Source organism: Medicago truncatula, chromosome 5 (assembly GCF_003473485.1).
Source record: "Medicago truncatula cultivar Jemalong A17 chromosome 5, MtrunA17r5.0-ANR, whole genome shotgun sequence".
NCBI classification, from domain to species: domain Eukaryota; kingdom Viridiplantae; phylum Streptophyta; class Magnoliopsida; order Fabales; family Fabaceae; genus Medicago; species Medicago truncatula.
The window spans coordinates 16,802,549-16,829,379 of NC_053046.1; the positions used below are offsets into that span (position 1 = coordinate 16,802,549).

Sequence of the window (26,831 nt, forward strand, 5' to 3'; positions counted from 1 at the left end):
TTAAACTATAAGGTGCTCTTTATGCTTTATAGCATAGGATCTTCTAATAGTTAAAAATTCAAACTTAATTTGATCAATGATTAGTTCTTTTAATATACTATATTTTTCATAAGTCTAAGATTATGGTGCGCTTGAGATTCAAGTGTAAGATATTTTTTTATATTTATTTTTGACAGAAGATAATGTTTTTTATATTCATTCAATAATTGGTGGTCTTGGGGGGAAATAATTGGCAGCATTGTAATCATTGAAAGCGATTTACATATAAAAACAATACACGTTTAAATGATGTGTTTTTAGTTTTTATTTTGGTGTATAATTTTTTTGGCACGTGTTTACGTTCCAACAATGTTTCAACTAAGAAAGAGCATTGGTAGAATTTATTTCAAACGCATTCGTGTTAAGTTAAAAAATAGACTTAAAAATTTTCGTGAGCTTAGCTCAGTTGGTAGGGATATTGCATTTTATATACAGGGGTTGAGGTTCGAATCCCGAACACTCCACTTCTCCACAATTAAATTGTGTGAGCTCTAGCCACTAGACTACTTGACAAAAAAAAAAAAATAAATAAATTTAGAATTCAATATTCATTGTTGGATATTTATGTAATAAAAATCCCATGTTTTTTCAAAAAGACATCTTTAAAAAATGACTTTGATGAAAAACCATCTGAAATACCAGGTCCTTTGTGTTTGGAGTTTGGAAATTGGAATGAGACAACAAAATTAGAGAGGGAGTGCATAATACTAACCAGCATGTGATGTGTGAACTCAATCATGTTATCATGTACTATAAAGGGTCCATGCAAATTTGAGGGGGACTACAAGAGATAGTAAAAGTTAGTAACATGTTTGTTAGATTAGTTTGTTCCATTAGTTTGAAGTTAATTGGTTTAAGTCCAAAATGATCAAGTTTTGGAAGAGTCAAAAGAATTACATTTGATGGAATGTGTTTATGAAAAACCAAGGAAAAAAACTTTTTAGTTGCTTTCAACTATTGAAAATTGAGTTTTATGTCACGTTTTCATTTTTGTTTATGCCGCTTTTATCTGTGTCAAGTAACTTTTATTCAAGAATGAAGAATTAGATACAAAAAACAATACAAAGAATGCACACTGATTAGTTAACTTGCAGATCAAGTTACCTCCCAAAACTGTCAACAAGCAGTTAGTTAGACGGTTATACACAATTAGTTAGAGCTTAGACAGTTAAACACTATCAGTTAGAGCAATTTATATTTGATTTTCACTCTTGTAATTGGTAGCTTAGAGATAGTAACATAGAGCATTTGTATAATGTATAATCAGTGTACAATTCAGGGTTACCAAGAATAATTTTCTATCATTTTCTTCCATGTTCATTCTATATTTAAGTTTTTTTTTAGGAAGTAACTTTTTAAGTTATGTTTATGCAAAATACTTCATTTCATATATAATTATTTATTGTAGGGTTAAATATATTTTTGGTCCCTATAAAATATAAATATACCAACTTTTGTTTTAGTTCCACAAAAGTTTTTCTTCACCACTTTTGGTCATTACCTTTTAGTCAACTCATGTTTAACCACCGATCAAAATGCTAAAACATACGCACATTAGTTTACCTACAGATCAAAATGTTAAAATACCACCTCCCACTCCAACTGCAAAAGAGGTTAAATCTTTATAACGAGCTATCATTTTAAACAAGAGCAAGATTTTAAAATGTAATGAGATTTAAAAAAATGATTGTTACAGTCATTATTCCTGGGTTCACAGAAGGGTAAAGAATATTGACGACAAGGGAAGAGATTACACAACAAAGGACTAGAATGGCAGAGAAGGGTAGATTCGTGACCAGAAGAGGATCGATCATCTGTTATTGTGATGGCTATTTGTTTCAGCAATGATCATAGAGTATCCATATACCTGAAATGTATGCAAACAATATTGACTTGCAGCCATTACATACTTATAAATTTAACCACACATAGATAAATAGAAAATATTGAGATGTTACATGAATCACATGATAAAGCTGTTTTCTATATTCGGACACAAATAGCAAAAGTGAAGATAATTACCGCTGATAAATGTAGTCCCCTCCTGAAGAAATTCATGCTTCCAGGGTTCGTCTTCAAAAATGTCCAAAAAATATTCTGAATAATTGAATATATCATCTGTATTATCCTGCAACCAGACTATTAAATCAGTGTCTCTTTAGGCGCAACAAAATTAACCATTTTCATACCAAGATCAGTCGTGCATACAAATCATTCTAGTACTCAAATTCAGAAAATGCTGCATTAAGCTTAGAAGTTAATTGCCTCGGACTGTTGTGTCATCTACATGAACACGCATGTAAACGATGGGGGATCTCATGGAATAAAGGAAGAGGAATAGGTGGCTCTTAATAAACACTACAGGATTGTTGGTTTCAGCCTATCAAACCAGGACTGTGGAATCTATTTTAAGCCATATATAGCCTTGTTTGTGCAACCTAGTTCTACTACGTGCTTATTGTTTATTTCAATCACACCATATTGGTGATGAGTGTGAAGAGATACGCCACTATGAAGGACTCCTAGTTGGTTTGGGAAAAAAGCAGGTTGGCCTTTACAGAATATTCTATTGAAAATAAAAAGTTACTTTACATAAATTATGACTCAGATGTATATTAGTGTCAATAACAGTCATAACTATAATAGCTAACTATTTAACTATAGTTTAACCATCCAGTTGTAACTAAATGATTACAGTTCAGTTAGGTACAACTGTCAGTGGAAGAGAAAATAATAGTGTAGTCCAGTCCTATGCATGTTTAGTAAGCTTGAGTAATAGTAGTACTCTATGCTTCTTGCCCTCGGCAACACACAACAGATAACGAATGAATTAAGTCAGAAGCCAAATCCTCCTAAGAAAAAGAATGAAACCTGTCAACAATTAGAGAATCCAACCCAACAGTCAATTATTAAACATAACGAACGAGTTTGTTTGTTACCTGAGCATTAGTGGAATCAGCTCCTTTAACGAGAAACTAGAACCAAAAATGTATAATAGCATTACAGTTCAGAAACAAATCCTAACATCATCAACCGAAAATTGTGAATAATGCATATACTGATGATACTACCACTAGACATTTTTTAAGTGATTAAGAGTCTTGATTGAATACCACAAGACTTTTTTTAAATTGGAAAGAATTTTGATTGAATACCACAAGAATTTTTATGATAAAAAAGTCTTTTAAAATCCCTTAGAATTATGATCCAATACACCTTGGTCATTTCACATGTCATCTGATGAAATGGCAATTCCACAAGATGATGTGGTCAATCTGCTTCAAACTACCTTTTATGTGGCTTTCATTCAATAGCCACCAATTTAGTTGAGTTGTTGTGAATGTACAGGGGGTTAATCACTTTTCCTCCAACACTGCCCTTCAAGTTTTGAATGCTAAGTTTGGCATCCGAATGTGTTATGGGAAGGAAATGGTGGTATAAATATCATTTTAAGTGAACAGTGAATCATCTACGGCCAAAACCTAATTCTGCTTGAGACATAGAGATCAATGAGGTAGACACTATTTCTCCCAACAAAACATTTTCCATGCACTCGTCCGGAATCAAACTCAAGACTTCATGCGTAAGGGACTCGACTATCTGTCAAGTGTATCATGCCAAGTCTAAATCCTCCAATCAGAGGTGCATCAATTCCATTACCCTCTTCCTTTCTTGTTAATGACCTTGTTAGCTGATACTGATCATGCAGCTTCATCTTCAAGTTATCTTTTGTTTCTCTTTCTGATTTGCAGTTTATATATTAAAACTATTAATCCATTTATATGAATTAAGAACATCAATCTTCCGCATCACAACAAGCTAAAAAAAGTACAGATTCTTCACTTTGACCAACACCTCGATTACTTCCCCTCCGGTATTTTGGACCACAAAATATATATATATTTTTTTGTTATATTTGAGACCGGAGTGGTATGGTTTAATACCATTTTATCATTCTCCGGTATCCCTTACTTTGAAATTTAATTAAAGATATAGCACTGATTGGATAAGATACAAAACAGAAATTGATGAAAAGCATACCCGACCTTTATTTATTTGATTTTTAGGTGAACAAGTAACTATTTTTGTTAAATTATTAAACCCAATTGAATCATGCAGTATACATATTATGGGTCTAAAATGTTTTCTCTTCCCCAAAGGGAAAAGTAGTATCTGTACATGATCACGGCACACTCTGAGACAAGCCTCCTAAGAGCCTACTCTACTCACTTGTTCCTTGGATGTGCTCTCAAAGATCTTATCAGCACTTGCTACCTCAAAACCATCCCTCCTATGGAACTCTTTAATCTGTTTCATTATAGTAACAAGAAAAATTAGCATTCCTACAGAAAACGACCAAGTGTATGTTTGGATTGATAGTGAATTTGGCAAAACCACTGTGGCACTGTGATTCTGTGAAGCTCCAAAGTGTAGATTTTGCAATAATCATGGTGGCTCACTGTGATTCTACTAATTTCACCACCAATCCAAACATGCACTCAATACGCATATACACATAATTTAAATTCTTATAGTCCACAATTTTATCTTAAACTGAAAGACAAATCAATGATTACAAACATCTAATCTCATCCATAAAAATCAGAGATGAGAATTACAATACAAAGTTAAAACATGATACTTAAAAAGAAAGAATGCTGCTTACCTCTGTGTGAGGTAAATTTTCATACTGCGGCAGCACGAAACGCTCTGCAAATTCAATGTAGGAGCATGGAACTGATTCAGTTATACCATCAGAAAATTGGAAAGAAACTGAATCGGCTACAGTTGAACTTTGCTGGAGAAGGCCATCAGGGCTCACTGGAAATGGATGAAATATTCAAATCATTCGCACGATCCTTAGCAGTAATGTGGAAAACAACTTCAAGTTCAAGTTATTTAGCTATAAGTTTGAGAGAATGCAGTACATAACATACCGAAAAAAATCCTTTTCCTAATTCTAAATGCTAAAGCCTGTCAATGATGAGAAAAACTATGCAGAACAATTAACAACCAGTTTTAATTATTCTGAATACTTAGAACTTTTATATTTAAAAGGGCTTATTTCCTAAATCAGAAAGAGACTAGCAATAGATTGACTTAAATTTACACATTGAATTCTTTAACTTTGTTTATCCAGAATATTTTATATTTGCAGAGTAATAAACAAAGATACATACCTTTCAATACTCCTCCTTCAGAATTCAATCTGAACCCATTCTCCTCAAGAAACTTGTTCAACTTTTTTATATCCCTCAAATGAGTTTTCAGCCGATGAGTGGAAATAGTGACATGGTTCAGTGCATGACCATTGACTAGAGTCCACGCAGCATACTCACTCTCTCTAGTATCAATAAACCACAAGTGAAACAGTGCTTGAAAAGAGAATATACTTTCTTCAAATAGCATTTTTAGGTGGAGAGATACTAATACCTTGCCAATTGTTGAAACTCTGAATATAATGGTTTTTCCCATGTTAAATGTCCCAAGGAACTCGCAAGAGCTGCATACTTTTTTCCATTACCGGATGATTCAGTGTATTTCCTAATTATTTCCTGTATGAAAATTACCACCTTCTTTTAGTACAAACAGATTTCTGAATGCTTACAACGCAATGGAGATTAAAGGATAAACCATTGATGTCATGCAATACAATAATTCATATGACGACAGATATGAATTTTAGAAGTAAAATATCTCATTATGAACAATATTGTAATACACGTGTACCAACACCTAAACCTTAGTATATCGTTAAGTGTCATATCTAAAACTAAGAAATCAAAACCCCATATCTCTTTGTTTCTCAAATTATCATTATCATATAAATGAGCTACTAAACATGCGATATGGCAGAAACCACTGCCTTAAAGTCATAGTTTGGCAAGCTCTGTAACAAGAAAATTGTACACATACTAGTGCTAAATACAAATTAAATTTCCAAAATTTGAAAATTGGTGTTTTCTGTGCACTGGAAATTGTTACTCTCATGGAACTTTTTTTTTTTTTTTTTTGAAGAAAGAACTAATCTTTAAATGCCGACCTTTTAACAAAACATTATATTTACGATTGGAATTTTGCAAGTGAATCTACGATTTAAATGGTGCGAAAGAAGAGAGTGAAAATTAACAAAATGCCTCCTCAAAACCGCAACTCAAGTAAATCTCAGAAAAATATGCAATATGCTTTGCAACATCATGTCATTGAGTATATCTAGAGCTGAAAACATAAATTTCCATTCCAATTTCAACATAAAAATAAGCTTAACAACTATAGTCATATTATTACACGCTGAAAGAGACTAATTGATATTCGTTCTCACCAACATACCTGAGTCTGTGGACTCATCTGATCTACCAATAGCTCTGATATAAAAATTCTTGGCAAGGGACCATTCATGCCACTGCCACTGCCAGAAAATGAATCAGCAGGAGGTGAGAACCACAATGCCCTTAATTTTTTCCCTGGAAATCTCAGCTCCTCTCGTTGTGTATAGCCATAATCCAGAAAAAACCCAGCCATGGAGTCAATTCCATAACCATTCACCTATAATCAAGTGCACGAGGCACAATAACTGAGCTAACAGAGTATAATTGAGCAACCGAGAAAACTATGTATGCAAAGGAAGGAAGTAAACGAGAGAAGTACCCCAAATGTCCTGAATGCAAGATGATCATAGCATAAGGAGTTGTTCTCGACAGAGTGAACAAGGTCCAATATTGCCTTTGCTGTAGGATTTCTGTTCAAGTACACCGACTGCATACTCTCCAACACACCCCTGAAAAATGCTTCACCCCCCTACATACATAGAAATCACATTAACACTTGAGAAACTCATAATCCAAACCCCTTAAAAAAAAGAATCCAGAACAAGACCAAAAATGTGTAGAACAAATTCTCAGATTCATTATCACTATCATGTTTTTAAATAACTCGCGCAGACCACAACATGATCCCCAATAGTGCGGGGAATTGCGATAAAATACAACCAGCACAATCTCACTCATGGTCGCAGAGACATGAAAATTTTTGATGTCCCCCCCCAACGCGTAGCGGAAATTTTTGGGTCCACCTTTGGTTTTGAAGGAGGAAGAATTGATTATAGAGGTGCATAAAGGATTTTGACACCTTTGAATGCTCTCAAGCAGAATTGATTTTGTCTCCGGAGTTGTTTTAACTTGAAGCTAGAATTTGGAACTTTTGTCTCTAGAATTAACTTTTGCATGGAATTTATTGTTCAATTCACTTTTTACATGAACGAATTCAAACATTGATCACTTTACATTCAATTTTACAAAATCAATTATTGTAAATGAAATCAAATGTTTCGTATCATGGTGGGTTTTTCAAATTTTGACAAACTCATTGCAAATCCAAACGTGCAAACACAATCTTAATCAGTTTTTGCATCATTGATATCCATTAATTGGTAACACAATCAAAAATCAAATTCCTAATTCTTTTTCAAAACCATACATCCAAACAATTTTATGGGGGGTGTTAAGATGAGGGACATGAGATAAATTACTAACTACTACAAACAATAAAGATGTTAGGGTTCATAATCAAAACATAGTTACATAAAACTATAATTCTTATCATTTGAATATGCAGCAGGACACAAAAAATGCAAAATACACCACAGATCAAAAATCATCATGTTTGAACCTGAATTGTTGATCCATGAGAGTGTGATCCATTTTTTGATGAGTACGTACAAGACACAGACATGTTTCTGGCTGAAATGGATAAACCTAAAGACAAATGTTCGGTGGAAGAAGACGGTACAATATTCCACAATTTGGGTTTGGAAAATGAAGAAATTTTGCGGAAAGAGATGAAAGGTGATGAAATATAAGACTTAGTTGTAGTTAAAAACATGGTTAAGTGGATTGTTTTGTACTATAATATAAACTAAAGTGCATGCAATGTTATTTTAATGTTGTTTGATGTTGAAAAGGTATTTTATTTTTATGTTGTAGAACTAGAAGAAACAAAGAAAGATAGATCTTAAGGTAGATTCTGCATACTTATCTATTGCAAGTCAGCAAAACCAAAATGGATGACAACATTCAATAGGAAGGGAATCTTGTTACGTACCATATTCAATTATTTTGTTTTTTAGACTGATATAATCTGCGCGCAATTACAAAGACTAATCTTCGAGTTGAGTAAGAAGATAATGAAGGACAAAACTCTCATTTGAAATTTAACACCCCTGTATTTTTAGGGTTGGTTTAAAATCTAGAACATATGATTAAACTGAAAGAGATCTTTACCATTTTACCGTTTTTTTTTTTTTTTTTACCTCATTCAACTATTAATGCCAATTTTTTTCCTACACGTCTCTCTCCTTTAAATATCTATAAAGGTCCGTTTGATGCAAGTAAGCAGAAGAACAAGACAAACATTTGAGTTACAGACAATTTTTTGTCATGATATTTGGTAGACAGTATAAAACACAAACAAAACAGTGAAATTTACTACGATTTTACTTCTTCCCTCATGAAATTATGAGCTAAATTAACCAATTCACATATGTTAACAAAACTGTGCAAATAAAAGAAGGAAAACGCTTTATTCAAAAAAAAAAAAAAGGAAAACGCTAACCTTGGAGCATTGATTAAGAGAATACGAACAAAAATATTGTGTTGGGAAAGGATGAAAAGTAATGAATTTTAACTTTTTAAAAGTCAAAATGTTGTTGAATCCAATACAAACATATACACTCTTCGATCACTAATATAAACAAAAGTTTGATTTTTAGATTCATTTATTAAATGACGTATGTAGTCTATATTATAAATTATATACATCATTTAATGAATGAACCTAAAAATCAAACTTTTGCTTATATTAGTGACCGAAGGGTATACTAATTTTGGATTCCTTAACAAGTGGACTTAAGACACATGTTAGCATAACCCATAAAATAAAGAGAAAATAATATAGGCTTAAATATGATAATCGTCCCTGTAATTTGGTCCAGTTTTGATTTTCGTCCCTGTATTAAAATAATTTTCTGATTTATTTTTTTTATAATTTTCAAAATAAAATTAATTTTTTTGTAAAATAATATATATTCAGAAATTTCTGAAAAAAAATTATTATTTTTTTAAAATTAAAATTTTCGTAAAAGAACAGGAAATTAGAATTTTTTTAAAATTATAATTTATTTTCAAAAATTTTAAATTTTGAAAATATAATTGTCATTATTTTTGAAAAAATTTTAATATATAATTTTCAAATTAAAAAAATCTATTTTTCAAAAATTTAATTTTCACTTTTCTTTTCAAATTTTTTAAATTTAATAGTTTTTATGTCAAAAAAATTAAGTTTTCGAAAATTTTAATTTTCAAAGTCTTTTTTTTCGGAAAAGTATTTTCAGATTTTTTTCGAAAATATTTTATGATTTTTAAATTAAAAAAAATAATTTTCAGAATTTTATTTTTAATTTTTAAATTACTGGACTGCCATGTGGCAAAAGTTTATATTTAATTAGGATAAAAAAAAATTCATTTGGATTTGTTTGGTGGTGTTGGTTTGGGACTTTAGACTATCCTCCTCTTAAAGTTTTGGGATTGATTTTCCCGTGCTAATTCTGGTAGCTAAATTTAGCTTCATCAGAAAAATTAGGATAAAAAATATTTTCTTGTGATTTGGTGAAAGATATCAAGGCCACTTTTTAAATCAAACATCAAGTGTATACTTTTAGCCCTAATTGATTCTATAGGTTTAGAATTGATTTTGACACAAGTTCTAAGGAGAATTGGTTTGTCCTCCAAAATTGATTTTAACTTGAACTTATTAGAATTTGGAATTTTTGCCTTAGGTGGAAATTTATTGTTCAACTTACTATTATCACTATTATATGAATGTGTTCATATAATATTCAACTCACTTTCGCGGAGAATCGATTTTACAAAATCAATTCAATTTTTGTCACATGGAAAACTAAACACCTACATAAAATCTTGATCACTATTAGAATCAAGAATATCCATTAATTGGTAACACAACCAAAAATCAAATTCCTAAGGCTAAACTGCACTTTTCGCCTCCTATGTTTCAAAATGTTGCGATTTTGACCCCCTATTAAAAAAAATGGCAATTTTGGCCCATTTCATCCCAAAATTGCTGAGAAGACGCCACGTGTCCCAAAAAAGGGGCCATAATCGCAACTTTTTGTAAAGATAAGGGGTCAAAAAACATATTTCCCTTATGTTAGGAGGTCAAAAGAGCATATTTCCCTAAACATAGGGGTCACTTTTGCCATTTTTTTAATAGGGGGTCAAAATCGCAACATTTTGAAACATTTTGAAACTTAGAGGGCGAAAAATGAAGTTCAACCAATTCCTAATTTTTTTACTTTCAAATCCATACATGCAAACAATGTTTTGGGGCGTTAGGATGAGGGTCATGTGATAAATTATTAACCACTCCAAACATGAAAGATTTTTGGGTTCAGAATCAAAACACAACAATAATTCTCATTATGAAACAAAACAAATAAATTAAAGAACAAAAATCATCATGTTTGAACCTGAATTGATGATCCTTGAGAGTGAAATCCATTTTCTGATGAGTAGTTACAAGACACAGACATGATTCTTGATGAAGTTGATAAGCCTAAAGACAAATGTTTGGTGGAAGAAGATGGTACAATATTACATAATTTGGTTTTGGAAAATGAAGAAATTTTACGGAGAGAAATGAAAGGTGATGAAGTATAAGACTTAGTTGTTGATGAAAACATGATTAAGGGATTGTGTTGTATAAAGTACAAAACTGCATGCAATGTTATACTTTAATGTTGTTGTAGACTAAAGACAGATAGATAGATTGTTAAGGTAACCTTTTGCATGCTTATCTATTGCAAGTTGCAGGCATTGTCAGCATCACAGTCAGCAAAACCACAAGGGAATCTTATTACGTACCTCATTCAACTATTCTTTTATTTTTATTTTTATATGAAGTCTTTCTCTCTCTCTCACCAATTTCGAACCGAGCATGCCAAAGTGGGGTTCAAATAAATCAATCCAACCAATTAAGCCACTTGTGAACCAGGCAAAGGGTGGGAGAAGTGCAAGACAACTTTTCAAGAGTTCATCCACTCCAGTATTACTTTCGTCAAGTATGTTTAACTACGAAGTTCTGATGGGATCAGTACATTAATACTGGTAGAATTTAATCTCTCAAGTTAAATAGAATTGTAACGCCATAAAACTCTTTAAAAAATTTAAATTTAATAACATTTTCAACACCGAATTTGAACCAATAATATATGATAAGCCAAAAATCAATTGTCACTTAAATACTAATGCAAAGAAAAATTGGCCAACCCTATGTTTTTCTCTGCGTATAAATAAAGGAAAATGACATAAAACTTACATAAACTTTATGTGCAAAGGAAAATAACACACATATATACACAAATAAATGTATAAATAAATATGTCTCATTAAATCAATTGTTAAGGACAATGTGTTGTAATATATAAGGGTCAGGAGTTGAATCTCAACCATCTCATTTATTCTTTTTTTTTTTTTTTGCTACTATCATCTCACTTATTCGCATTTAAGAGATGAATTTCTAACCACTAGGATATTTTAATTATATGTATATTACTCCCTCCGGTCACTACGAACAAATCATCATGTTTGAACCTGAAGTCTATGATTATTTTACATATATGTTGGATTTTGTAGCTTCCAATACATAAAGTTTTTCATCGGTGTTGTTTTAATATATGTCTCGGTCCTTATGATTGAATTCAGACTGTTTGATATCCTAATCATTTGTTATGATTGACGCTGGACCATTTCAGCAAGAAAATGTCAGTATTGCTTGTTGTCGTCGCTCCAAGCAATTGTTGGTTCTTGGACTCCTTATGTATTGACGATCATTCTATTCATCGTTATGCAGACCTCTAATTAGTGCTGGTTAGAATTAACTAGAGGTTAGATCCACTTCTGTGGTTTTAAATGTTTGTTTTGTCCGTTTCGATTGACCTACACTTTTATGTGAGGGTAATAGTCATTTTAGTCCCTGAATGTATAACGAGTAGTCATAGAATTTCTTGGTGTATCAAAATTTTAAAATAGTCTCTGATACACACTTTGTTAGTCAAAAAAGTGTCTGACACTAAAATAATTATTTAATATTCACACTAACTCTTTTCATATAGGCACTGAATTGACAATGAATTGGTAATTGTACTTGTTACTTCCCTTTTTATATGTACTTACTATGTTGGATTTTATGGTCCTCCAATTTTAATAATATAAATGTGCATTTGATTAGAGATTAGGGTCTACAAGGTATGTCAACCTAGTTGAAGGTCTTCAATTCTCTATGATGTCATCATTCTCTTGATTTACCCTAAAAAGTTGATAAAGCTACACATAAATATTTTCGTAAGTACAGTTTTGATGGACATTTGATATGTGAAAGTGGGGTTGGAATCACTAATTCTTCACTTGTCAATATTAAATAATTATGTTTTTTAAACTCTTTAAAAAGACTTACACGTAATATGGTTTTCTAGTTCAATTAATCTCATAATAATCTTCAACGATAATGGTTGCGTAGCGTGTATCATTTGCCAAGACTGGTCACTAGATGTATGTGAGAAGGCGTGGCCAAGAGTCATCCAATTTGTCCATATCTCTAACTTATGACTAACCTATATTTGGCTTCTAATTATTATGAGATTTTTTTAATATAAATTTCCAATTATTAGAATTTAGAAGCAAAACAATGTTCTTCTTTATCTTTTTATGGATAACGGATATAAACAATACTTCTGTCTATCTGCCGATAGGACTAAGCTTTGTTTATAATTTGGTAAATTATGAGGTACTGAAGTTTAATCGGGTATCGATATCTAGACTTAAGTTTAGTTGAATACCGTATCTAGGGGTGGATATCGACTTGGGTTGGGATCTGAGTTTGAACCTTTAATTCGAGCCAACCCATAGGTAGAGTAGAGAGGCTTGTTACAAACTTATTTTGATGAAAGATTTTTACCTCTCATAAAACTATTTACACGTAAGTATAATAGGATCGTGTCCACAGGGAGTTGCGTATTTCATAAGCATTTTCACAATATTTGTCACATTAAGTGTTTGGGTATAAATTGTTTGTTTGTGTAAAACTATTTTCCTAATCGACATAAAAGTAAAACGAGAAGAGATAGGGCTATTCCGCTTGCGGTCAGAGACATCAACCAAGCGTAACAGCTGCAATCTCTCGATCGATTAACGGATTCTAGCTTTTAAAACTATATTATCACAATCACTCGACAATATCATTCGTGTCCAAATGATATCGTTATTTCTAAGGGATCATTTAAACATCGATTTCCCAAACATTTAAACGATCACAAAGTCGATTGGGTAGTTTAATCGACGATTTCCCAACCGATTAAATTACCCAAAAGCATTAAGTTCTAGATTAAAAGTGATTATCAAATATTAACATCCATGTCTAGAGTGATAACTTAAGATAGATTGTTATTCTATTTCTAGATTCAAAAGTATGTGTCCATATCATTTTGAATCTCAATAAAACAATAAAAGCAAGAATAACAACAATATTGAATAAATAGGCTAGAACCATATATTAAAAGATCAAAAGATTACATAATAGCTTGTTTGAATACCTCAAAACTACAAGAGTAGATGTAGCTACATATGTCTATGATAGCTTTGCAAAGGATGAAGAAAGGGTGAAGATTCCATGACAAGATCCATGATGTCTCAACAAATCTTGGCTTGAATCTACCCCTAACTACCTTGCTTTGTGTTTCTCTCTCTAGAAAAGCCCTAGTCTCTCTCTAAAACCAGAAAAATATGAATAAAAATGTAATTGTATAATTGGAAAAAGAAGAGAAAACTATTTATATGGGCACTTCTGCAGAATTTCGCTATTAGCGAAATGTGGGAAATATGCCTCTGCACCAATGGCGTTGCTCCACGTGTCCCTTATCCACTTGACTTTCCTGAAGTTCGCCACCAGTTTTGCTGATGGCGAAACTCCCTGTGCCATTTTCGCTATTGGTGAGAATCTCGCTAATAGCGACTTTCTTGTGAATTTTGGCTTTTCTTGCTCCTTACTTGTATTTTCCTGCACAAAAAGAGTAAAGTAAGGCATGCAAAGCATAAGTGGCATTTAGGCACATAATTGAAGCTTTTCTACCAATAATTTGTAAAACAACTCATCAAACATGCCTAAACTAACACCTAAATTAGATCATTTTGAGCACTTATCAGGTTGGTTTAAATTAATTTTTTTTCTCAAGTCAGAAACAGAGAGACGAGACATAGAGATGTATGACATGAGCGACAAAAAAAATTCGTTTGGTTTTCCTTTCTCTTTTTTTGACTCGCGATTGTTTTTCACACATGTTCTAGACTTAAATATGGTTTTAGTTCATACAAAATTATACATTTTTAAGTTTAATCCCTAAAAAAAAATATGTCCACTTTTAGTCCTTATTTGGATTTATATGGACTATTTTGAGGACTTAAAATATATTTCGTTTATGAAAAAGTTTTTTAAACAAGCACTATTCTTATAAAGTGCAATATTACGAAGGAAAAGCAACGATTAACTAATGAAATAAATGAGTTCAAGTGGTTTTTTTTAATGACAAAATATATTATATATATGGAGATTAAATTTCAAGTGTTACACCAAAAAGAGAAAATAAAAACATCAAAAATCCTCAAATGAGTTCAAATGGTTAACGAATCTCACCAAAGAATAAATTATTCTTGAGAACTTGAGTGTGATTCTTGAATGGAAAAAATCTTCTCTAGAATACCTCTATAGTCTCACTATCCGGTAACCACACGGTAAAAACCTCTCCCCCAACCTCTATAGTCTCAACATATATACACACATTTTCGATCCTTAGTCTCAACATACCTCCGGGCATGCATGGTACACCTCACATATCTCAGCAAGAACACAAACCATATATATCAATCAACTTTGTTTAATAACAATGTATAATAATTTTGAAAACTAATTGTCGTTACAAGTATAGTTGCATAGTCCAACTCAAATTATTAATAACATTTTAATTTATACGCATTACCTTGCCCGTCTAAACGATACCCCTGCCATACGGTTGGGTTAAATCAAAAACATATGGCTCGTATAAGGAGGATGAGATGTTGTTAGGGCTAGTCTAAGGGTAAGGCGACCAAACAGTGGCGGATTTTTTCAGGGACTCATGGATGCCATGGTATCCCCGGAAGAATCTATAAATACTATATTAGCAGTATTAGAATAGATGTTTCTAGGTGTCACAGTGGTAATAGAGGGTCTTTTTTCTCCCTATGGTTGCGAGTTCAAGTGCTACCTGCTCCATTTTTCTGAATTAGCTCAACTGGCAAAATGCCGAAATTGTTAGGCCGGATGCCATGATCGGGGTTCGAACCCCGGTACCTCCACTTGTGTTGTGTGTGTGAGTTTATAATGGCTTTGCCATTTCATCTATCTACCAAAAAAAAAATTAAATAATATCAAAAACATTTTAATTTTTATTAAAAAGTATTCAATGTTAAAAAAATATTTAATGATAAGAGCTCAAGGGTAAGCTTTTTTTTTTTTTTTTTAATAAAATACTCTTATTTAAAAAGACATTGGTAAGGCACGTAAGCGTGATGGTTTATGGTTTATGTCAGCTTATAGGCTTGTATGATAAAATAAGACATGTTTGGTTGGCGGTGAAGCTAGCAAAAAATTTATGCAGGGGTCAACTATAAAGAAACAATAAAATATTTTTAAAACCAATATATATTTTTTAAGACATAAAAATGGAATATATTAACAACGGCATTGAGCCATTTTAGCACAAGGTGTACCAAAGGGCCACCCCTAGAAAATCACAGTCATACAATATTTACAAGACAAAGGTCAGTCAATACCCAAACATAACAAAGGATCCGACCACAAACGTGGCATTATTCGCTTTAAGCCACCAAAACGAATGAAATTTAACTTTCTCTAAAAGTTGGTTTATGGTGGTTTGGATATTACTAAATATTTTGTTATTACGTTCATTCCATACCATTCAGACACAAAGTAACCATATGAGCTGAAGAAAAGATGTACGCTTCTTTGAAGAACCTATATGATGAGTGAACTTAAAGAAATGGTCACAAATGTCATAAGGTTCGACACCTGAAACGCCAATCCACGACCTTACATTCTGCCATAAAGAATCGAATATGTCACAATGAAGAATTAAATGAGATGCCGATTCGTCATGACCGCACCCAGCTACTCACCTAGTTGCCTCGGTATCAAGCATGCCACGCCTAACGAGATTAAGCTTAGTTTGCAACTTGTCTCTCAACAAACGCCAAGCAAAAATAAAAACCTTCAAATGAACCTGTTTATGCCAGACAAGATTATTCATTCCTACATTTGGAGGGTCGGTTTTGAGCAGTCAGAATGTGGTAAGCACCGCTCACTGTGTAACCCCCATCAATGTCTGGGTCCCACTGCCACCTTTCAAGAACATCAGTCTGCAAAACAACATTATTAACAAGATGACTACACTCCACTATCAACTCCTCCTCCCACGCCCACAATATTCTCCTCCAACTCCACGCCTCACCTCCAACCTCCCAACCAAGAGCACACATATCAGCCACCGCTCACAACTTATTAGTCGCTAAATCAAATAAACGGCTAAACCATGTACGTAAAGGAACATCATCTAACCACCTATCATACCAAAAGAATGTACTTGATCCATCCCCAGTGACAGATCTAGGAATTTCGAGTAGTGGGGGCAATATATGCGTATAAATATCAAACAATACATATTTACAATTTTTTGTGAGTTCTCCTATTTCTAAATAAGATATGCATTCTCTACTATGATGGTTATTGATGAAATCTCTTATTTTGCCTTTCTTTGATAAAGGAAATCACTTAGGAAGAAAATGCCTTTAATATAGCGTGCATATATTATTAGTAATTTTTCGGGTATAAAATGTTAGTTTTAGTCTGATATTATACACTATTGATAATTAATACTACACATATATAACTTTTGGAGACCATTGGTGGAGAACCATGAATAGTAAGGGTGCCGAGAAAATAAAAAACAAAGTGGGGGCACAAGCTTGCACAAGTGACAACGTGCATCCGTCCCCACTCCTTTCGATACCCTCTCTGCAAATCAACCCCCATTGCGTCTCCTATCCCATCCCTAATTTTCAATAACTCCCTCCACACAAAAAAAAAAAAAACCAATATATTAATTTTAAGGATAAAATATTTTTTTTAGTCCAATAGATTATAATTTTTTAGGTTTAGTCCTTACAAAAAATGTATTCAGTTTTTGTCTCAATTTTTAAAATTTTACAAAAAAAATAAGTGTTTTTAGTTTTGTATTTAATCTATAACAAAAAATTAAGGACTAAAATCAAACAAAATCTTAAGAACTTAATTTAAAAACCGCAAGTGTTGCAGAGACTAAAAACAAATTTAATCCGAAAATTAACCTATACCTGAAAATAAAATCACAATAATTTTTACTTATATGAAATGTAAATTAAAGCAACAACAAAGGATAAAAATTGACAATAATTATTTAGAAAAGTTGGGTAAAATGCATTTCAAAAAGCCAAATTTATCCATAATTGACTGTTTACTAAATAGATTAATAATGTATTTTTCAATGTAAACAAATAGGTTACTTGAAAGAAACTATTGTCCATTTAATTTATTTATAACTATTGTCTTAATAATTTTTATCGTTGAAAAGTTTTCTCTATAATTGTTATTGAGACCGGAAGTATCAAACCAATATAAACAAATCTATCAATCATATATTAATATTTTTACTTTCTTACTTATGTTAATATTCAACAACTGAATTTGTTTGGGTAGCTCAATATTTATTATTTGAGGTAGCCGGATATAAATATATACCAACCAAATGAAGAATAATATTTTTTTGGGGTAGCCAAGGCTGCCCCTTGTCCATGAAGGGCTACACCCCCGTGTTTGGTAACTATCTTTACAGCACGATCTTATAGCTTATTTTTTATACTTTTTCAAGCAGCGTTTGATCTTATAGCTTATAGTTTATTGTTTTTTCAAAAAAATTTAATGTTTGCTACAAATTTCTATTTTTAAAAGAGTTACGTTCAGCATCGTTCTGATTCTTTTTATTTTGTTGGTCAAGTGTTATGTTTAATTTTTATTAGGTATAAAAACAAAAATAAAATGTTTGTCAAAAAAAGTTGAAATAAAATAATATCAAAATAATATTTTAGAAAATAAATATTAATTTAACAATAATATATAAAAGACATATTAAATTAATATATTGAAATTACAAAAAAAAAATTAATATATTAAATATTAATTTATATAAAATTTATTGTGAACTAAAAATGTTCTTTTATATAATTTTACATGTTGAACGATTATCTTATCAAAGAGAGTGTATTGAAAAATATGTGTTAAAATATGTATTGCTAGCATTCCTCTTTTACTAAACAATTTTATTATCTTATGAGTCATTGATCACCAACCATCAGTCATCAACTTAAACCATCAAACATCAATTATAAACTATAAAGTAGTTTATCGGTCATCCGCTATTTTTACGAAGAGCCTAAGTTTGTAAGGGAAAAAATCCAAATTTCATATGGGAAAATGGGACAGTCGTAAAATGACTGTTAGTATCACCCTTATTAACAAAAAAAAAAAAATCTTCCATAAAAAAAATATTCCAAAATTGTTTTTGACCAACTATCTTTAATCTCATATGCAAATTAGATAGATATATGTTTTGTACCTATCTAAGAAAAAGGGAAAAAAAAGAAAAATATAGATATGTTTTGTATGAATAGTATGTTACAATAATTGTATGCGATGGTTTAAGGGATCCATGCATGCCAAAACCATAAATATATAATTACTGGAAAAGATAAACTCTAATTAGGTTGCTAGATGCATGCCTCTACTCTGCATGGGATCATAAAATTGAATGGTTTATATGAGATTGGTCTTCCACTTGTCAAGGAGAAGCAAACAATCAATATATAAAGAATAAAATTACCAATAACCCTTTTTTTTCCTTTGATGGCTATGACAGTAGTGTTCTCTATTGATAGAAAACTACTAAACTTAGAATATAATAACAAATTTTTACCCTAAATATATTCATTGGCAGAAATTAACGTTATTCCAACCTCTATTCTGCAAAAACAACTCACCCTAATTTGGGCATTCATTGTATATCCCTTTCCATATATAAAGAATAAAATCATGTCAATTGTTGTACTACTCATATTTAATTACCCCTTTCATTGCAAGAGGAAAGGGGGTTCTTTTCATTTGACAAAGAATCATCCATCATGGCAAAATTGTACCCTATCTTCCTTTTGACATGTTTGGTGGTAACAATATCTACATTAGTACATGCTAATGTCAAAGAGGACAAAGCATACTGGGATAGGATAGCACCGGTCCTTAATACGACATATTGGCAGCAAAAAGCTTCAGCTGCTGCAATGAAAAACGACAAAGCTTATACTCCTGACCCATATGCAGTCTCTGGAAACCTGAGTCATAGTGTTAGCGAGTGAGTCTTGGGAGGAGCTTCAAACCCTGTTTAATTTGAGAAAATACTTTCCATTTTAATTGCTATACTTTATCCTAATTGCAAAACTACCTCATTGTTTTCACTATGTTTCTTGCATAAAACTTTAAAAATGTAATGCATAGTGACAACAAAGAGATAATTTGGCAACTTATAATGAAAAAAAACAGGAAATAAATTCTCAATCCAAATCAGACACATACATTATTGTTACATGTTTCTTTGTATCTCTCATAGAATTAATTATAAGGTGATCTATCATATTTTAATATTTATTGGTTTAACAAACAGAATGATAATTGGCAACCAAGGAAGAAGGAATTTGGCCGGGGGTAAAGCACGTGGTCCATGCATGGCTACAAACCCCATTGACAGGTGTTGGAGGTGTGATCCTAACTGGGCAAACAACCGCCAGAAGCTTGCAGATTGTGTGAAAGGTTTCGGAAGGAAGACTACTGGTGGAAAAGGCGGTCCTATCTATGTGGTAACAGACCCCTCAGATAGTGACATGGTGAATCCACGTCCTGGTACCCTTAGATTCGGAGTTACAAGAAATGGGCCTTTGTGGATCACCTTCGCTCGTAGCATGACCATTAGGCTCAACCAGGAGCTCATAATGACAAGTCACAAGACCATTGATGGAAGAGGAGCTGATGTTACCATTGCTAGTGGTGCTGGTATTACTATCCAGTTCATCGAGAATGTGATCATCCATGGAATCAAAATTTTTGACATCGTGGTTGGAAGTGGTGGACTTATTAGAGATGGTCAGGACCATTTTGGTCAAAGGACTATGAGTGATGGTGATGGAATTTCAATTTTTGGCTCTAGCAATATTTGGATTGACCATGTTTCCATGAGAAACTGTAGAGATGGACTAGTTGATGCCATTATGGGATCCACTGCTATTACCATCTCCAATAGCCATTTCACAGATCACAACGAGGTAATTAGTAATTAATTCGATAGTTACTTATGTTTTTGCTTATAAAAAATTTCATTCATGGGTTTGAAATGAAAAATATTACATGATTTTGATTTTGGGTTTTTTTGTGTGTGCATGTGATTTAGGTGATGTTGTTTGGTGCAAGTGATGGCTATGGCGGTGATGAGAAAATGCAGATCACAGTTGCATTCAACCACTTTGGTAAGAGATTAATCCAAAGGATGCCAAGGTGTAGATTTGGTTTTATCCATGTGCTTAACAATGACTACACTCACTGGGAGATGTATGCCATTGGTGGCAGCATGCATCCTACCATTATCAGTGAGGGTAACCGATTCATAGCCCCTAACAATGGCCATGCTAAAGAGGTATGCAACAGTTATACTTATTCATACAAATATATGCTATACAATTTCTAGGTGTGCCTTGGTAAAACACCTTTATTTGCTAAACTCTTAATATTATTAACATATTCTCATGTCATGGCTACTAGTTGCATCCTTAGTTTACAAGGAAATCTGAAGTAATTCCCTATAAAATACTATTTTGGTTTTTCATTGTACTTATAAATGTCATGATTGAACAAAAACATATGAATAAATTGAAATTCATGAAAACTAAGTCTCACATAATTTATTGTTTGGGTGTTGATGAAGATAACAAAGAGGGAGTACGTAGACGAGTCAGTGTGGAAATCCTGGCAATGGAGATCAATCAACGACGTGTACCTGAACGGAGCATTTTTCAGACAAGGAGGACCTGAGTTGAAAGACAGACCATTCTCAAGAAAGGACATGATCAAATCTAGGCCCGGAACTTATGTTGGAAGGCTTACTCGTTATTCTGGAAGCCTTAGATGCATAGTGGGGAAACCTTGTTAGTCTTCAAAATTCCCTTCCTGAAATCAATCATCATTGATGCACAAATGGCTTCGGCAAAGGAGAACAAACAAGATGTGTAATTTGAAAAATATAATTGTTTTTTCTTGTATGCTTTTCCTCAGTTTGACATGAAAGAAATTGTTACTTTATAAACATGTAAAGATATTACAAACTTGTTTCATTCCACATTCCACACATTCTTTGAACCTGTAAAAATCATAACAAAATTTGCTCCTCTCCACAATCCACATATTCTTTAAAAATTGATAAATGGAAATTCTTTCTCCGGAGAGCCAGAAGATATACTGTAAATGGAAATTATATAAAAAATAATTTGGCATACAAGATGTTTCACAAAATTAACATGCAAGTAATTCACAGTGTCCGTGTGCACGATTATTTTTCAATTGTTTATCATAGATCAACTTGAGCTCGTAAGGGGATTATTCAGGCAATGAAATGAATACTGGTCTTTTTTGTTACACCCTACGCACCCGATAACGATTTAGCAATTGTAAAAAAAAACAAGGAAACATTTCATCACAGGAACTACAACATTTGAAACACATAACAAAAACTTTGTTTATATAATTGAAGAACCTGCAACTTGACAAGAGGAAATTAATAAAAGCTCTTTTTGAAAGAATCTAACAAATTGAATCCCATGGATCAGATTCCCGACTGTCAGAAAAAGGATCTGAATCCCATGCAGTTGTCTGATTTCAGCAGTGGATGACTTGAATTTAAACTAACAAATTGAATTTCAATGTAACTTGGAATATAAATCACTTAATACCAAGCAATTTGGAATATGTGATGGTCTAAGGGATCCATGCATGGCAAAACCATAAATATCTAATTCAGGTTTATATGCAGCAGAATATATCATTGCAAAATGATTGGATTAAGTTGCTATTTATATGTTGCCTCTATTGTGCATGGGATAATAAAATTGAATGGTTTATATGATTGGTCTTCCACTTGTCCAGAGAAGCAAGCAATATTATATTGTGAGAGATGAGGGGGTTAAATCATAACCATTGGATAAATTTTTACCATGGTGTTAAGTTTTTAAAATTGCAGCGTCACATTTTCATCTATTCAGTCTTCAGCCATTTTAGTCTTCTCTTGCTATGTTATTGTATGCAACTGTTCCTTTTTTTTTCATTCCAATTTGAATTTTTAGATCTGGGGCAAGGCATTTTTTTTTATCAACTCTAATTTTTAGTTTACTAAAAAAAACTCCAATTTTTTATAAACAAAGAATTCCAGCATTAGAATCAACCCACGAGCGAGAAATTGCAGTAATTGATTTTTTTACACCATTCATCTCTTAACCAAAAATAAATTAAGTGTAAATCATAAAATTGTTGATTAGAATATGAAATAAGTGCAGCCAAAATGAAGAAAGGTAAAAGGTTTGAAAGAAAAAAGACTAGTTGGATCCCTCCTTTACAACAACAACCAAGCCTTATCCCACTAAGTGGGGGTCGGCTACATGGATCAAATGACGCCATGGTGTTCTATCGTAAACCATATTTGGATCCAACTCATTGACCTCTAAATCCTTTCTAATGGTTTCTCTAATAGTTTTTCTAATAGTTTTCATTTGTGATGGTGAAAATAATTTTTTATGAATAATCAAATTAGTTTTTCTAAGTTTCGATGAACCATCTACGGAATTTTCTAAAGAATTCTTCCCTAAAGTTTAATTTCATGAATGTAGAACCTCCACTGTGAGTTGTGATGTGAGGAAGGAGAGAACTAGAATAAAGGAGAACTGGAAATAATAAAAGTGGAGGACGATTCAAGAATGTAAGATCACGTGCATACAAATGTCATATGAACCTTTAAGATTGATCTAATGGTTATAATATAACTCTCTCATCTCTCACAATAAAAACCCTCTCGCTATATATATATGGCAGCTAAATTTGGATGGCAAGATTCACTACCATTTCGTTGAGGACAAAATTACCTCCTTTTTACCTTGATGGATATGACAGTAGTGTTCTCTATTGATAGAAAACTACTAAACTGATAATATAATAACAAATTATCACCCTAAATATATTCATTGGCAGAAATAAACGTTATTCCAACCTCTATTCTTCAAAAACAACTCACCTTAATTTAGCATTTCATATTGTATATCACTTTTCAAATATAAAGAATAAAATTATGTCAATTGTTCTTCTAATTATATTTGATTACCCCTTTCATTGCCAGAGGGAAGAGGGTTCTTTTCATTTGACAAAGAACCTTCATGGCAAAATTGTACCATCTCTTCCTTTTGACATGTTTGGTGGTAACAATATCTACATTAGTGCATGCTAATGTCAAAGAGGACAAAGCATACTGGGATAGGATATTACCGACGCTTAATACTACATATTGGCAGAAAAAAGCATCAATTGCTGCGAAGGCAAACGACAAAGCTTATACTCCTGACCCATATGCAGTCTCCGGAAATCTGTCTTCTACTGTTAGCGAGTGAGTCTTGTGTCAATTATCGTATTTACCCATACGTTCAATTTTATGGGTGGAACTTCAAACCCTGTTTGGTTTGAGAAAATATTTTCCATTTTAATTTCTAGTTTCTATTTTAATTACAAAAAAGACATCCTTGTTTTCAATATATTTCCTGCAGAAAACTTTGAAAACTTAATGCATGGTGACAACAAAGAACAATTTGGCAATTTCAAATGAAAAACAAAAATAAATACAGGAAATATTTTCTCAATTCCAAATCAGACACTTATATTATTATTCAATAGTTATTATATATTACATTTTTCTTTGCTTCTCTCATAGAATTAATTATAAGTGTGATCTATCATATTTTAATATTTATTGGTTTGTCAAACAGAATGATAATTGGTGGCATTAACGGAAGAAGGAATTTGGTGGGGTTGGGCAATAGTTCATGCATGGCCACAAACCCCATTGATAGGTGTTGGAGGTGTGATCCTAACTGGGCAAACAACCGCAAGAAGCTTGCAGATTGTGTGCAAGGTTTTGGAAGGAAGACTACTGGTGGAAAAGACGGTCCTATCTATGTGGTAACTGACCCCTCAGATAGTGACTTGGTGAATCCACGTCCTGGTACCCTTAGGCATGCAGTTACAAGAAATGGGCCTTTGTGGATCATCTTCGCTCGTAGCATGAAGATTAGGCTCAACCAGGAGCTCATAATGGCAGGTAACAAGACCATTGATGGACGAGGAGCTGATGTTACCATTGCTAATGGTGCTGGTATTACTATCCAGTTCATCGAGAATGTGATCATCCATGGGATCAAAATTTATGACATTATGGTTGGAAGTGGTGGACTTGTTAGAGATAGTGAGGACCATTATGGTCTAAGGACTATTAGTGATGGTGATGGAATTTCAATTTTTGGCTCAAGCCATATTTGGATTGACCATGTTTCCATGAGAAACTGCAGAGATGGACTCATTGATGCCATTATGGGATCCACTGCTATTACCATCTCCAATAGCCATTTCACAGATCACAACGAGGTAATTAGTAATTAATTCGATAGTTACTTATGTTTTTGCTTATAAGATTTTTCATTCATGGGTTTGAAATGAAAAATATTACCTGATTTTGGTTTTGGTTTTTTTGTTTGTTTGTATGTATGTGATTTAGGTAATGTTGTTTGGTGCAAGTGATACTTATGACGGTGATCAGAAAATGCAGATCACGGTTGTATTCAATCGCTTTGGTAAGAAATTAATTCAAAGGATGCCAAGGTGTAGATTTGGTTTTATCCATGTGCTTAACAATTTCTACAATCGCTGGGAAATGTATGCCATTGGTGGCACCATGCATCCTACCATTATTAGTGAGGGTAACAAATTCATAGCCCCTAACAATGGCCATGCTAAAGAGGTATGCATCAGTTATGCTTAGCCATACAAATATATGCTTTAAAAATTCTGGGTGTGATTTGGTAAAACAAAATTATCTGCTAAATTCTTAATATTAATATATTCTCATGTCATAGCTACTGGTTGCATCATTTACAAAGAAATCTAAAGGAGTTCCCTATAAAATACTATTTTGGTTTTTCATTGTACTTGTAAATGTCATGATTGAACAAAAACATATGAATAAATTGAAATTCATGAAAACCAAGTCTCACATTATTTTCTGGTTTGGTGTTGATGAAGATAACAAAGAGGACGTTAGTACCAGAGGCAGAGTGGAAAACCTGGCAATGGAGATCAATCAACGACTTGTACCTGAACGGAGCATTTTTCAGACAAAGCGGAGCTGAGCTGATTAACAGACCATTCTCAAATAAGGACATGATCAAAGCTAAGCCTGGATCTTATGTTGGAAGGCTTACTCGTTATTCTCGCAGCCTTAGATGCAGGGTGGGGAAGCCTTGTTAGTCTTCATAATTCCTATCCTGAAATCAATCATCATTGATGCACAAATGGAATTGGCATAGAAGACCAAAGAAAATGTATCATTTGAAACATACAATAGTTTTTTGTTGTCTTCTTTGAAATTCACATAAAAACTCTGATTCTGCTATTAAATCATATATTCACATAAAAAAACTATGTTTCTGCTATTGAATCATATTAGTGACGAAGTTGCAACTTGATCAATAACCAATTATTTGCACAAAATTTAATTTCTTTAAAACATAACAGAAACAAAAATGAAAGACAAGAAATTAATAGTTGAATCTACAACAATATAATAGTGAATGATCGATCATGTGAAGAAATCTTGAACCCCTTTGCCAGCAAAAACTTTATCAGAAAGTTCAGCTAAAATAGCATTAAGAGTAAGCAAAACAGCGCTAGAACCAAAGATAACACTAAGAACAACACCAGTTGTGCCCAAAACTTTCCCAAATTCAGGCCATTCAATTTCACCGATTTCTGAAACCACACCGTTCCAGAAATTGTTTCCTTCTTGCTCCTTCCTCTCTTGCATTGCTTTCTTCAATTCCGATGCTAATTCGGACTCGTTGAGTTCGGGTTTGGGTTCTGGTTCTGGTTCGGGGTTTGAAGTGGGTTGGTCTTTTTCCTCGACGGCGCGTGGGAGTGTGCAGCGGCGCGTGAGAGTGAGAGAGGGGAGTGAGGGTTTGAGTTTGAAGTTGAAAAATTGAGGAGAGAGAGTAGAAGGTGGTGATGGTGTAAAGTGTGGAGAGAGTGTGAGTGTAAAGCTGGTTTTTGCTTGTAGCACCATATCTTGAATGAATTGCTTTTGGATAATGTGACACACTCGCGCTTCTTTTATTCGCTTCCAATTTTTATTTTTTTTAAGGATTTGGCTTCCAATCAAAAATATTGAGACTCAT

The 26,831-nt window shown here is 32.8% G+C and overlaps 4 protein-coding genes across 6 annotated transcripts; 2 read left to right on the plus strand and 2 right to left on the minus strand.

The window, feature by feature from the left end:
- Positions 1 to 4,064: 4,064 nt before the first annotated feature.
- Positions 4,065 to 10,875, minus strand: LOC11419069 (uncharacterized). 2 transcript variants are annotated; one of them, XM_024783158.2, is made up of 7 exons: positions 10,583 to 10,875; positions 6,688 to 6,837; positions 6,370 to 6,585; positions 5,473 to 5,594; positions 5,220 to 5,383; positions 4,706 to 4,860; positions 4,065 to 4,347 (listed from the first exon to the last, which is right to left on the minus strand). In XM_024783158.2, exons 1-7 carry the CDS (start codon positions 10,793 to 10,795, stop codon positions 4,249 to 4,251), a joined length of 1,119 nt encoding a protein of 372 aa, XP_024638926.1. In that variant the 5' UTR covers positions 10,796 to 10,875; the 3' UTR covers positions 4,065 to 4,248. The 2 variants fall into 2 exon arrangements, with proteins under 2 accessions (XP_024638926.1, XP_003613593.2); XM_003613545.4 differs by lacking the exon at positions 10,583 to 10,875 and adding an exon at positions 7,708 to 8,083.
- An 8,467-nt stretch (positions 10,876 to 19,342) lies between these two features.
- Positions 19,343 to 26,772, minus strand: LOC11427726 (preprotein translocase subunit SECE1). 2 transcript variants are annotated; one of them, XM_039834504.1, is made up of 2 exons: positions 21,253 to 26,772; positions 19,343 to 19,640 (listed from the first exon to the last, which is right to left on the minus strand). In XM_039834504.1, exon 1 carries the CDS (start codon positions 26,717 to 26,719, stop codon positions 26,240 to 26,242), a length of 480 nt encoding a protein of 159 aa, XP_039690438.1. In that variant the 5' UTR covers positions 26,720 to 26,772; the 3' UTR covers positions 19,343 to 19,640; positions 21,253 to 26,239. The 2 variants fall into 2 exon arrangements, with proteins under 2 accessions (XP_039690438.1, XP_039690437.1); XM_039834503.1 differs by having other exon boundaries at positions 19,343 to 19,686.
- On the plus strand, positions 19,434 to 21,542 carry LOC11416043 (pectate lyase). The gene is made up of 4 exons (XM_024784769.2): positions 19,434 to 19,660; positions 19,970 to 20,624; positions 20,750 to 20,992; positions 21,281 to 21,542. The coding sequence occupies exons 1-4, from the start codon at positions 19,434 to 19,436 to the stop codon at positions 21,503 to 21,505; spliced, it is 1,350 nt and encodes a 449-aa protein (XP_024640537.2). The 3' UTR covers positions 21,506 to 21,542.
- Positions 23,772 to 25,908, plus strand: LOC11427725 (pectate lyase). The gene is made up of 5 exons (XM_024784770.2): positions 23,772 to 23,998; positions 24,375 to 25,029; positions 25,160 to 25,402; positions 25,518 to 25,592; positions 25,684 to 25,908. Exons 1-5 carry the CDS (start codon positions 23,772 to 23,774, stop codon positions 25,906 to 25,908), a joined length of 1,425 nt encoding a protein of 474 aa, XP_024640538.2.
- Positions 26,773 to 26,831: the final 59 nt, after the last annotated feature.